This window comes from Bactrocera neohumeralis, chromosome 2 (genome assembly GCF_024586455.1).
Source record: "Bactrocera neohumeralis isolate Rockhampton chromosome 2, APGP_CSIRO_Bneo_wtdbg2-racon-allhic-juicebox.fasta_v2, whole genome shotgun sequence".
Classification (NCBI taxonomy): Eukaryota; Metazoa; Arthropoda; class Insecta; order Diptera; family Tephritidae; genus Bactrocera; species Bactrocera neohumeralis.
In genome coordinates, this window is record NC_065919.1 from 38,601,782 (window position 1) to 38,616,663 (window position 14,882).

The window sequence follows — 14,882 nt, forward strand, 5'->3', positions numbered from 1 at the left end:
GCGGGTCCCAAACCCAGCGCACAATCCAATGTAGGGGATGTTTCGCCTTCTCACTTTAGCTCGCCTTCAAACGGATGTGCTTAGGCTACCCAGAGGATACTTGGTCAAAGACCGGAAGTCGTGAGCTGCTTGAGCCATATGTAAAAGAATCGTTTCTGGCCACTCCCAAGTGAATGGCGATCAGAGAACTTTCCTCACTTGCGTGAACTTCTACACATGACCCCATCCTCCAGAATGCCTATCAGGGGACTCTTTAATAAGGCTCAGCATTGGATTCACTGACGAATGGAAATGTATAAACTAAACTTAGGAAGGCTAAAAGAACTTTATTAAAAAAGTTTTCATAAAAATGTAGAATATATCAGTCAAAATCGCAAATCAAATCAAACTACCCTCATAATTTCATTCTAAAGGAAATCCAAAACTCAAAAATTTTTCATCGATAATGAGATGTTTTCACTTATAGCTTGCTGATAAGGTGGAGTACTTGGAGCTTGTCCAAATAACCCAAATAGCGATAACAGAGTGATAATAACATCCCTTTTTCTAATTTATTGCTCGAAAGGCAACATACACGTTTTTTATACTGCGGTGGCTGTTTTAAAAATAGCTTTAGAGCGAGAGCTGAGAGTCAGTAAGTATTAAGAGCGCAATCTCAATGATTGGGCTTGATACGAAATGTTTAACATTAATAATATCATGGGGATATATTGAAGTCTGACGATATTGCTAGAAAGAGCACTATCGCTTCTTTATTTTCGAACTGAAAGCAGTTGAGAGTTCTCTTTTCCTTGCTGTTTGTTTTTGGAAATTTTAATCCCAACTGAAAGCCAAGCGAATTGTCTTTTATTCGTCCTTTCTACAATCTGCAAATTCATATACAAAATTGTAATGAATGAACCAATGTCTTAAAATTTATGGCAAAGTCTGCGTGGCCATCAGGAACCATTTAAACTTTTACTTCTTCATATGATATACATACAACGTCATATAACGGTTGAGGTGAAAATTACTAAACGTGCAATAGTAATTAGTAAATAAATGCTTTAGTTGAAATCTTACGTCATTCTCTACTTAACGCATTTCAAACAAAATTTTGAGTGCTACATTGTGGAAAACTATGCGTTTTGCATTTTAAATTGTTTTTTTTTGTAAGAAACTGTTTTTCATAAGAAAAAAATCGTTAATATCTTTTAAAGGGTTAGGTTTACGAAAAAACCGTAAGAGACTATTGTGTGTTCTTAAAGTCAGAAGTTGCAACTCGGAAATGTCCGGCTATAAGGATTATCCGCAATGAAGAATTTTACTGTATTTTTCAAGTTGTTGGAAGCGAGATTTGAACTTTTGTATCTGATAATAAAAAAATATAAAGCTGTAATGCGGAAGACCTTCCCGTGACTATTAAGAGCTCAGGTGTGAAGAGACTTTTTTAGAGGTGTCTAAGAATCTATTTTCCAGAGTACCCAGCGAATATTCGTTCTTTTACCCACATTAATGTGTAGCTACCCACTGAAAATAAGTTTTGCTTTTCCAGTCAACTTTATTGGATATATCGATTAATGAGGGTGAGTGATCAATAAAATAATCAATTTACTAGAAAGGAGCAAAGCTAATTTTTTTATTAACGCGAATGTAATCAAAATTTATGTAATTTTTTCTGCTGATATAGAGCGAAGCCCCCAATAAATTAAAAATCTAACCAAACTGGTAGCTCTCCATAAATTGATTAAAAATCATTATACAGAATTAAATTTTTTTATTTTATTTTTATATATTTGTCTGACGCTTTCATTTTTATTTGAATAATTACATACTTGTATTTATATTTGTAATTTAAGACTTTCCATCAATATTATAGCTAAATAAAAACATCTTTTTATAAATTAAGAAATAGAAAATAAATAATTTATCGACTGAAGTTTAATTATATACATACATATAGTATACACTTTATGTTTTTAAGATGATATCTAAACTTAACATGCTTATTTGAAATTACTTTAAATAACAGTAATAATATATGTATAGTCATTTACCTTGCAATCACTTGCAAGATGAACAAAATTTTCATAATTCACAATTGACTAAATTTTCTATATACGTAGTACGATAACTGACTTGCCGTAGGCATCTAAACCACTTCAGACAAATTACTTTAAAAGTTTTAAATATAATATATAAAAGTTATTTTACACATACATATAACCAGCTATATTCAATGTAAATTCTAATTATACAAGTGACGTAATTGAAAAATCAGCAGCAGATTTCATCGAGTCTAATCAGGATACTTAGTTGTTGGTGCATAATTACAGCGGTATTAAAATTAGTTTCACTAGAGAAATTAGAAACCGTATATTTTTTAACAAATAAATATCAAAGAACAATCAAAGCGTGTAACGGTTAGTCCTTAAAATATACTAGTTAGTAATTAAGCTACATACAAAATAATTAAACGATCAAATAAATAAATCGACTTATGTACTAATCCTATTTACAAAAGCAACGGCGAAAGTAGAAAAATTGAAAATATATCGACTACTGAACGCCGCGGGATAAATTGCTGTACAATTAGTTTTTGTTAGTTACTTATTCGGTGTGCCTACGAAGTTAGCTGCAGGCCGCTTTAGTCAATTTACTGTTTTGGCATTTTTGCGCCTAAAACGCTGCAAATGCCCACTATGCATAAGCAGGTGCTTTGAAGCTTTCACTTCAGTACCACCACGTATCGATTTTGTGTCATTCACATTTCCGCTTCGTTGCCAAGCGCAACTCATTCCGTATTAATGTTGCACTGCGGATAAAGGCGTAGGCAATCTCTTTGATCCTGTCCATCACGGGCGGCTTGTATGAAACGGTAGAAGCGCACAACGGCCCCGTTCGGGTTCGACACGGGTTGCAATTCACTCGTATCGCTGCGTGAATTCAATTGTCAGCATTTGGTATAGTTGTTGTTGACGAGTGCGTGTAAAGACATAGAAATGATAGAATACTGATTAATGATGGGGTGGTATTTTCGATTTTAAATTTCAATTGGTAATTTTATAGGCCTTGTAGGCAATAGTCTTTATAACAATTTTATTATATAACCGTTTTAGAAATAAATCCAAATTCAAGTTACGAAATTTTATTAAAATTTTGCTAACTAATAATCTAAGTATATATTTGGATAAGTTTGATCTATATCTATAAGTTAATATCATAATCATTCAATGACAAATAATAAAGAAGTCATGAAAAGTGATGAACTAAAGAATGGAAATAGAAAACAAAACTTCACAGAGAAGTTAGCCTTTATTCAGATTCTCTCTATAATATCAACTAAGAGTGCAGGAGAACGCTTTCTAAGAACTAACATTGACAGTTTTTTCTGGTTTGTTTCTATTTTTAGATCAAACTAACAGCTTTCCAAAACCGAGAAGTGAAAATCAATCAATCATGCACTATATTTATTGCCTATCTACATATACGAAATCTCGAATCTAATACAAATTTCGTGTATTCTGATAGCAGGAATGGATGGAAAACATCTTAAACAGTTAAATATGTTTGCTTACACAAATATTTCGGAGCACAGCTTCAACTTAGATTGTACTTCTGTCTAGCATGAGTAGGTAAATTCTTAATTTTCTTTCCAACGCAGTGGCTACGTACGCGAGCTGAATAATTGAGTCGCATACATACTTACGGTTTGAAAGTTAGTATACTTGGTGCTTTTAGGCTTTTGAGCTCTAATAAAGCGACATATGTATGTTCTTAAGCTCATACGTGCTTCACAAAGAGCATGTGTGGATTTTTTAAGTAGCAGGGAAACTCTCTCCACAAATTTATATGAAGTTTGGCAGTACAAAGAGATTGTACATTATGTATGAATGCTGCTGGAACAATGTCTCAGCAGACAAGAAGATATTTTTCTCAACTTAATTAGATCAGTTTATTGTTTTTGCATTAAAATTCAGAGATTTATTAGAACGCATTGGGATTTCTTTTTCATGATTCACTCAGATGAATTCCACAACTCCACTGTCCTCCTAAAATTGTTTTACTTCGGCATTTCTTTCGAGCACAATAAAAATGCTTGCCGTTATAAGTAACCGTTTGTGAAGCACCATGCAATCGGAAATTAATATCCCATTTGCTTTGGCAATTTGCAAAGCTGCTTTAACATTCACTTTGTGTATTGCGAAAATAAAATTACAAATGGAATCATGATGTGTTTTTAATCAAAATCAGAACGAAGCACCAAACCGAAATCAAAGTAGATATTGCATTTTTGTAAAATTCCATTTGTATACTTTCTTTTGTTACTGTGAAAATTGATAATAAGGATGAATTTCTCTCACGTACACCGTTCCTGCAACCAACACCAACAGGAAGGTCCCCAACAACAACGTTCGAGTGATTTATTTGATATTAATGGAGAACTTACATAACTGTATAAAATTCGTGTTTAGTACGGATTGCAATTGTTTCCCATTAATGGAAAATGGAACACTTTATTCGGTTGGCGCAATGTGGAATAACAAAATTTATATTGGATAGTTGGGTTTTCTTCATATTGCCAAAACATCTGCTCGATTTTATATTAAAAACTCGTTTAATAAGAATACGTTTATGTTAAAAATTTTATAAGGACATAAGATAATATGATACGCTATTACAGATTTGAAAAGACCTTTTTCATGATACAATCAAGGATGAATATTTCATCAGACTCAGAAAGTAAAGCTGTTTTCGATTCATAGAGTTGATGATTCTTCTTTCCGTGTCAAAAAACGTTTTAGTAACCCCTTAATTATGTTCTCTACGAATTATTGTAATTGTTTTCAGGTCTTAAGTTTTTAAAATAAAAAAAAAGAAATTTGATATTTGAGTCATTCATAGTCTCCTACTTATCTAAAGGAGATCCAAAAACTTGGTAGCGTTGAAGATAGCGGTTATACCACTTTAATGGCGCCTGGCACACGTTCAATATTTAATGGAATATTTGGGTTCATATTGATGATTGATGGGCCGCGAGTGAATGCTACATGTTCATTATAAAATGTCAAAAAAGTGAAGAAAAGATTTTAAGATTTTGCGGAAAAAAATTCAAAGGAAGCATTGGATCAAAAAAAAGTAGCAACCCTTGAACAGAATGCACCGGATCTATGATTAAATTAAAATGTTTATATATGTAAATATAAATAAATAATACATTTTATACATTGATTCCGTCGTATCGCGAATATACGTAGACTATATCGCGATAAATACTGAACGTTTAAAACGCATTCCATAGTCCGCTTTCCTCGTTTCAAAATATTTAAATATTTTGAGACATTGATCAATCCATTAAAATTGCATGATGCTACACGTTCAATAAATATGACCATTCAGATTCGCGGTCAATATATATTGAACGTGTTGCAGGTCCCAATGAGGGACTTTCCAGTATGGATTCAACTGGCCAACTTTGTGGTTAATTTTTATTGAAGTGTGTATCCAGCTCGATTACGCGATCTACTAATTTTTTGATTCGATTGTTTATGGTAAAATCCATATTTGTTTCAAAACACCTCTCGGTATGATTACCTCTCATCGTTGATAAATATTTTCCCATCTAGCATTTTCTTCAGATCCGGGAACATGAAAATGTGGTTGGTAGGACCGGAGAATACGAAGGATATTGCTACTGAAATCTAGCGCCTTGATTTTGAACTCTAGGGAATTCACTGTGCACAAAACTGTTTCATACCCCAATATTTATGAACGCTCAAAGTAATGATCAACTTCATTTTACGGTCATCCAAATAATTTTGTGGTTTTTGATGCTTTTCGTCCGCCCTTGAAACATCCTCCATAGGGAATTCGCTAAAAGTGGTTCAACAACACGGATTTTCATTTTATAAATTTTCTTGAAGCCACCAATGTTTGAGTCAATCAAAATGCCATCTCATAGACTAAGTGTCCGATATCTGTGCAATTTCTACTTACTTTATCCTAAGTCGGGTCTAACTATTATGGAAATAATATGCTCTTTCCCCTTGAAAACATTACACTTTACTTTGTTCAAATGGCCAGTTTGACAGCAAAAAAATTGGAATACCTTACTAACGTCCCAAATATGTCATATGTAAAGGTTACATTTACATTTCCATCACTATTGTTACGTTGATTTGAAATTATTGGAGCAAATATGTTAGATATGTCTCCAGGCGTTGACGAGCAAATTTATTTACTTATTATTCTCGTTAAAATTTGTACATGAATGAGCGGGTTTATACGTACTTACATATGTACATGTGCATTCGCATAAATACACGTTTGCAATTTGCGCGTTTTGACAAATGATGATAAAAGGTGACAAATTTGCTCTAATTTTTCTGACAGCTTTAAGCTTCGCTGGATTTTATTATTCGCATGTGCAACTCTTTTATTGCAGCTGATATATAGTTAGTTATGTATATGACATATGCCTACTACATATATTACCTAAATGTGTGATTATGTGAATATGATTGGATAAATATACTAGAAGTGAAAAATATAAGGGTTTAAAATTAAATGAAAAACGAAATTTTTGTAAATTTTTCTACATTAACTTTAACTTTTACGTTTATGTTTAGATAACACTAGGGTTTGCAGAGTAAGTATATAGCCTTCTACATCTCGTCAACTCTTTCCGCCTCTTCGATGTTGTTTTTCGGTACAGGTACCGATTTGAAATATAAACTGACTTTCTGTAGACTTTGTTTACCACAGTTTAAAAAAAATATCAGAACCAAATGTGTTTCAAGTTTTCAATAATAATCTTTCAGCAACATACATAAGTATACAGTGCGGTGTTTGGGTTAAAATTGCATTTCTATGACATCATTTTGTTTACTTACCGACTCAGCTCCGCAGATACGAAATTACTATGCGGACTGTATCGCGTTGGATCCTTATACATGCTGCAGATAAGACGCTCTTTGCAGAGATCATCTGTAACTCCGAGTTGTTCAACGATTTTATCAATTTTCAAAAGAATTGGACTGTAAAACGGATCATAGTTCTTTGGCATGATTGGCTGAAATAAATGTAATACAGTTTTATTAAAAATTGGCTTTAGTATTTTTACTTGTTGTCAAAAGAAAATACCTGTCCATCCTGTACAAATGGCTGTTTGTCAAGTATTTGTTGTTGTTGCGATATTATGCGGTGTTCCGCCTGGATTCGTAAGGCTTCTTTTAGTTGTGCGGCCAATTCGGGCTAAAAGGAATAAAAGACAAGGAGGTCACAGATACAAGTTTTTATTCTTTCGCATTTTCGTTTTTATTTGCTAGATACATGAGGCAACTAAACAGAATGTGTCTCAGAGGTCAGTCAAGCGGAAGTCCTTCTTGGTAAAAGCCGCATACGGGAATTGCGCCAAAGTTTAGCGAAATACCCAAGCGTGTCTGGATTCCAATAAACTTGGTGTAAGCGATCACAGTAGGCGATCTCCCACGAAGAGTGGAGGAGGCTCCGACTAGCCCTTCCATACGCGCCAGGGGAGAAATCCTTACTCTCTCCAGACGCGGTGTATAAGTGGGTAGAAAGCTTCCTTAGAGCGCTCCTGTTCAATTATATCACCAAGCGGCAGAGGGAAAACGTTCTGGTAGACATTGGTACTCTCGAAAATCAGAGCTTCTTGTAGATAACTCTCCAAGAAGGGCCGTAGGAGTGGGCAACTAAAAACTGGTCACCTTTGGGATAGTACTTCTCAGTGTGCCTCAAACGGACTACGCATACGTTTAGTGTCTTTTGGATTGTCACCTAACATCATCAACGATCAACTCATTCAAACCATTCAACTACCCTGGGCCGGATGGCATTATACCATCACTAGCTGGTATCTATATATGCGAACTGAGCGAAGTGTTAATGAGATATTAGAATGGGACTTGGAGGCAGGTTAGGGGCGCATCCACCATCAATAGGAGGAACGCGTCTTCAGCTTGCTGACAGAGTTAAGTATCTATGGCTCATCCTACCGCAACATTGAGGAGAGAGCATAGAAGACATTGGTTGCCCTTTACTGTTGCGGGGGAACCATAAGCAGATTAATATTAAAATAATATTAGAAGGTATTAAACCATAGTTAAGTCAATAATGCTCAATGGAATTTTTTATTGGTGGAAGGCGCTGGAAAAGATCACATGCGGAAAGTATTTGTGGTGCATTACTAACCAGACCAATTATGGCGTTAAATTTCTTGCTGCATACAGCATTGGTGGGTGTAGCCACGAAGTAGATGGACGCGAAAGCTGCTTTCAGACTCAGATATTCTGACAGCGAGACTGAGTACTTTGGAATCCTCGCATACTTCGATTTCAATTCAAAATACTTGGATTACCAGGTGTCGAACCTAGCCCTGGCTGTCACTTGTTAACTCATATACCTTCCTTTCCTGACCACTGAAGTGCCTTCCAAGTGGAGGTGGATGCCATAAAAGTGGCAGTAGATTTACGACTCCGAAGCGTAGTCTCCGTCAGAGTGGTGATTATCCATTCCGACAGTAAGGCAGCGATATTAGCCTTGAGTTCGCTGAATGTGGGCTCAAAACTAGTGAAAGATTGTCTAGACACCTAAGGGTGAACATCTAACCGGATGCCAGCTGCATCAGCTTGTTGGAAGAAGATGATACAGAATCATCTCAACACTTTCTCCTCGATGCCCCACCTTTGTCAAATCAGGGCAAAAACACCTTTAAATATTTTCGTGAAATAGCGGAAGTAGAAATAAAACACCTAAGCAGATTTGTGATATGTTCATGGTTTTTTTTGACGATAGCTAATGTTATGGCCAAGAACTTAGCTTTATATAGAGATAAGAGTTTGTCATTATGTATCAAAAATGGTTTCGGGTCGTTGTCCGTCGCGTTTGGCTTGAATAAATTCGGAGGGGAATAATTTTCGATATGCGTCAATTGAGGTTGTGTGTCAACGGCGCTGAATATTATCTTTCAAGGCGTCAATCGTCTCGGGCTTGTCTGCGGAGACAATCGACTTCACATAGTCTCACAAAAATTATCCGAGCGGTGTTACATCGCATGACCTTGGAGCTCACTTGACAGAATGTGCTCACCAAAAGTTTCCTTGATCGATTGTTTCATGGCTGTATGGCATGTTGTGCCGTCTTGTTGGAGCCAAAGTTCGTCCACACCCTAATATACTCTATAGCGTTCTCCATTGACTGTGAAAACATTGTGGCCGCCTTCATTTTTGTAGAAATATAGACCAGTGATATCCTTTGTTCATAGAGCTCGACATAGTTATTCTTGAATGAAACGGTATCTCGACAATTATTTGTAGATTATCTCTCCAAATGTGAAAATTTTGTGTATTAAGTACACATTCAACCAAGAGAGACCTTTATAGGTTTTCTGGAGTAAGTGTGTTTAGTATGAAAAATGGCAAACCAAACTGAGTATAAATGAAGTAACAGCTGTCAAAAAAGCCAACTCCGAAAAGAGTATTGCCTCACTTAAAACCAAACATATAAAAAATACTCAAATCAATAAGTAAATTTATACTACTTCATGTCCATTAACTATTGAAATTACAAAACCATTACACCAACAAATCTTTCCTAAATTCAAATGATATGCAACAAGCAAAAAGTCGGAGAGAGAGAGAATCATAATGAATCCTCCATATGGAATAAACAAAACCAAGATGAAGTCATCCACTTTTGGAGGCTGCTGCGGCAGATAAGATATTAATCACTAAACATTTTTATTTACTTATGTACATACATATGTATTTAGAAGTGCGGTGTAATGAAGACAGTGATTTCTAAAGCGATGATGATGAAGGCGCCGGAGAACACGCGGATGCGTTGCCGATGCGAACACAAATGACGACGCGCTTTTGCACAGCTGAGTGGTAGACGCGTGCCATGTGGTGCAGCATGGCTGCTTGCAACGGTTATTTGCTGTTGTCGACACAGCTACTGGCATTGGCACTGAGCATTGTGCACTTCGCGCTCAGCGTCGCGTCTAAACCGGCTGCCGGCATGTTTGCCTTCACACTGTGACATACTTTCGCTACGTACTTGAGGCTCGACCATGGCAATAGTAATTTCTGCTGTTGTTGTTGCGCTCGCCGCAGCGCTAATGCCGAGTGACAAGAAAAGCGCATGCAATAATAAGGCAGGCGAGATAAAACCCATTCAAATGCACATAGACTAACACAAGTGCAGTTGAAAATTGCTGTCATTCTCAAACACGCCGAGTGCACTTGAATGGGCTGTGATAAACACAATTACAAGCAACCAAAGCAAAAACACAACCAACAGCAATGACAAAAAGTAGAAAGAAGAGTGTCTGCTGCAAACTGACGGTTGGCAGCAGATAATTACACATCGCACTATGATTGTTGCAAGCAATTGTTGTTAGTCATTTCTTTATGGCTGTTGACCCGCATGCGCAGGCCACTGAACGCAGACGGGGCGACGGAAAACACTTAAAACGCCGCTCAAGGGCTCATTTGCGAAGTTAAATACGCCAATATGACGAACGTGTATGTATTTACATGTGTACATATCTATATATGTATTTATAAAATTACTATGACACGTGCTATTTATATCACTTATCGTTTAAGCATGCTTTCATATGACCATCTTGCTGCTACAAGTACTGTGTGTACGATACATACATATGTACGACTTTATTTGGTAGCTATGTCTGCCTTTTTTGCTTACCCAAAAGTCATTAATTGTGTTTAGCATAAGCACGTTCATATACAGACATACATATATAGCTTATTTATGGCAGCAACTAATGAATGCGTTTCTGCCATTTTTTAATTGTTTATTATAGCCACCGCTCAAGTGATTAATATGAAAAATGGTGTACACCTCCTAAATAGAGCGAACAAGTTACTGCCAACCACGCCCAAGTCGCAGCAGGCAATGACTATTAACGCTGGTGAAAAGCCCATTAAACTAGGCTTCTTTCCTTAAATGGCTTCCGGTCATTAGTGGTGCAGAATTTACTCAAATTGTTGTTGTTTCATTTCTTATTTTTTGCTAATTTCTTCTTTATTTGCGAATCGAACATTCCAGATTAATGTCTGTTTGCCTTCTCTTATTCCACTAGCAGTTTGCCGAAAACTCAAGTAAAAAGCGCTTGGATACCAACGAGGCTGGGGTTTTCTTTATTAAGAAACTGAATAAAAAGCAATCGCGGAGAGCTTAGGAACCCTGGGGTGAATTTTATAAAACTCTATTGAAAGGATACCTTTTAAAAGTCAAGGCTTGAGTCTGAAATATTATATATTCTTATTACCTTTTTGTTCTCTCGTTTTCTGCCCTTACAGGTTTGGCAATAAAGTTTGTTTCAAGGAAATTTGGTTGCTTCTGAACAAAACTACTGAAACACTAATACGTAGTTTTATTTTAGGTTTCTAATCAAAACATATTTGTAATTTATATATATTTTCGCAAGCTCTCGTATTTTTGTGTGAAGAAAGATGTGATATCCAGCTTTGTCAACCATATTTGAATGCATAGAGTGACAGCTTTTTTACCCATATGAATCCGATCTCTAAGGTCAATATCACTGCAACAGCGAAGAACGTCTTGAACCAATGTCTAATATATAGATCTACAACCTCAAAATCACTATAACTTTCATTGTGTCCATAAACACCTTATTTTCAGGGAAAAAGCGAAAAAATATTATTTTAACTTTTTATAGATTAACATTGTTGAAAGTCAAAAATAATTAAGTAAAAGAGTAAGCTAATTTCTGATCTAAGGTTGAATAAAAAACGAATTTTGACAAAAAACGTGTTTTACTATGGTAGGCCGGGGACTTTTCAAGTTACCTGTTATATCCATACTTGTACATACGAATGTACTTACTTGTCGTTTAAATACTAATATTTGTCTTCATGTCGTTCATTCAAATATTTACATATTTAGACCCAGATTTATAATGCAATCTGATATATATGTATGTATATGTATGCAAACTAAATATTTTCCTCCATCAATGGTGCCGCGAACTTTATTTATGTAAGTGAAAATGCAAATAGTCCAGTTAGCTGATTGCATAGTAAACAAAATATGAAAATGGTATAAAATGACAGCCAACAACATGCAACCAAGTGAGTATGGTGAATAAATAAGCGCATACCAATTTTAGTACAAAAATGCAATAAATATGCATCTAGACATACATAAGTATGTATATCACATATGAATACTACATACTCCATTTACATAGTAGAATACTTAAAAGGGCGTGTAGTAAAAGCGCCGCACTTATAAATGGAGGAAAATACAGGAAAATGGAAAAGGTGGACGGAAATATAGCAAATAGACGGGCAGACAGACCAATGAAATGTAAACAACAAATCTACATGCATGACATGGAAAATGCATTTAAATAAACGAAAGTGTCAATGGCCCAGAGCGAGGAGATGGCATGGTGAGAGTAAGGGCGACGCAGCACAATTTTGCGAACGAGTTGACGGTGGGAATGCCACTATGGCATGAAATTGCTGGAACTGTGTCAAGTGCGATATTTCAAGTGACCACTCATGTGACAGTTTGTATGTATGTATGTGCTTTCACACTTTCATAAATGTTGCACTGCAGAACCTGCCTGGTTGAAAAAATAGGCAATTAACCGTCTGTGGCTCACGGCTTGTGTAAACAGCGGCAAAAAATCAAGTTGTTTATCTTTAATGAATTTAAAATAATGTAGATTTGCAATCCGCTGCCGTTCTCTATCGCCATTTTTTGTAATCTTCCTTGCTTTATACTACATACTTACATATGTATGTACATAAGGGTGTGTCATTCTGAGGCAACCTTTTTTTCAACTGAAAAACAGGCTAAAAACTTTCGAAAATGTGAAAAAAAGTCACTTAAAAGATGAGCTCTTAATATTAATATTAAGAGGTGCCTCTTTCAAATTTTCTATTTTCCATATAAATTACATGGAAAAAAATCATTTTTTTGTGGTGGTTATTGTGCGGAGGTTATTATATGTGCACGCGATGGTTGCCTGTAGGGATAGTAAACTCGATTCCGATTCTACTCGAGAATCGAGTTTTCTCGTAAAATAATCGATTTTTCGGAATCGATCTTCAGTAGTCGAAGTCGATTAGGAATCGATTCTTGACATTCACATTAGGTGAAATTCCGTACTTTAGAACACGACTGACCGATTTCGATAAAGTTTGGTATGGGACATTCCTCTCATATTCCTATATCACAGAACGAAAATGGACGAAATCGGATCACAACCACGCCTACTTCCCATATAGCACAATTTTAAATTGCATTTGATTCTTTCATTTTCCAGTACACAAATCAAGAAGAAGTTAGTATAACGGGAAAAACTTTGCATGCCTTTAATGTATGCCATCTTATGACCGAAAACTGCCAAAGTCTAACGAAAAGGTTCAAGGCTCTAGATAACGGATATTTGGACTCCGAACCGGGAAATTACAGAGCGTATTTTACTTATAACAGTGTATTTTTGTGTCTAAAACAGTTATGATTGGGCGAAAATTTTACCTACACCTCAAATAACTAATACCATGATTTTCGAACATCGGGCTAACTTTACTCCATGTGATTGGTGATTGTATGTGACGTACTTTGATGAAACCCCGGGAACCATTTTTTAGTATGTGGCATGATAATAGTTAATAAAATCGGGTCGATACTATCCCACCTCCCGTCAAAGTTGTACGTATTATAATTTTCGTTTTCTTAACAAATCTTATGGCTAATTTATCGGTCAGTGGGTCTCAGTTTCGGCGATCACCAATTCTTACGACAAACATTCTTTTAGGATCTTAGAATATGAAAAAGTCACTGGGGGACAGATCTTCAGAATACTTTGGATGTTCATGGATTTTTGTCATCGTTTTCACTGACTTGTGACACGGTGCATTTCGTCCTTAAAACGGTTCAATAACGCTATGTAATAGTCGCTGTTGATGGTATAGACGCCATATTCTCGCCAGCCGACTGTTGCGTTTCCCACGCTTTGGAGCGGTTTTATCGTGAGCAGTTCACTCCGATGACTGTTGATTGGACTTCGGAGTGAAATGATGGACATATATCGACGCAAAAATTCGGGTTTATTACATTTGAATTTCTCGCGCGGCACCCACTTTGCGCAGAGCATTGTCATGCCCAAAAATTCCTGAATAATATGATGTACACATTCAGTTGATATCTTTAGAGTGCCTACTATCTCGAACAACTTCACTTTATGGTCATCCGAAATTATTTTTTGATGTTTTCGTCGGTAATAACCTCCTCCTCCTCTTCACCGTTTTGTTGTCCATTTCACCAAATCTAAACTTGGAATACCAATACTTGATGGTTGATTTTCCTGAGTAGTGTCCGGAAAGTCGTAACAAAGCCAAGTTTTTGCTGGAACTGTATTTTTCTTCATCAAAAAGCAATATTTTTTAAACACGTATAATTAAATAAAAAACTGTAAGTCGACCCGCCCTAATATATATGTTTAAAAATCTCTGCGTACTAATCTCAAATCCTCGAAGCGAATTGTGCGCAACACCAATGAAGTGTCGCAGTTATGTAAATACGAAAATCCTGTTGTTCCTAAAGTCTCGGAACTTCGATTTATGTGTGGCAAATACCACGAATACCACAAGTCTTCATTTGCTTTGAGAGAGCGGCAGAAAATTTAATACTATCATTCATAAATCTAAATATTTAGATACATAAGTACATATGTATATACATATGTACATATGTTGAAACTCATTAAAAGGTGAGGGCTTGTCTGCCTACCAGCTTACGTTGATTGCGTTAGGGCTTAATATGGTGTTCGCTCGCTTTCGAGTAAACGTAACATCATAGAGAAATTTACGTACTTATTT

The 14,882-nt window shown here is 35.9% G+C and overlaps 1 protein-coding gene across 1 annotated transcript in view; it reads right to left on the bottom strand.

The window, feature by feature from the left end:
• Positions 1 to 1,989: 1,989 nt before the first annotated feature.
• Positions 1,990 to 14,882, bottom strand: part of LOC126756284 (uncharacterized) — a 35,855-nt gene continuing 22,962 nt past the window's right edge. The window contains exons 7-9 of the mRNA XM_050469240.1: positions 7,123 to 7,233; positions 6,873 to 7,051; positions 1,990 to 2,915 (exon numbers count right to left, since the gene is read on the bottom strand). Of these exons, the coding sequence (XP_050325197.1) occupies positions 2,774 to 2,915; positions 6,873 to 7,051; positions 7,123 to 7,233 (432 nt within the window). The 3' untranslated portion in view covers positions 1,990 to 2,773. The remainder of the gene's footprint in view (positions 2,916 to 6,872; positions 7,052 to 7,122; positions 7,234 to 14,882) is intronic.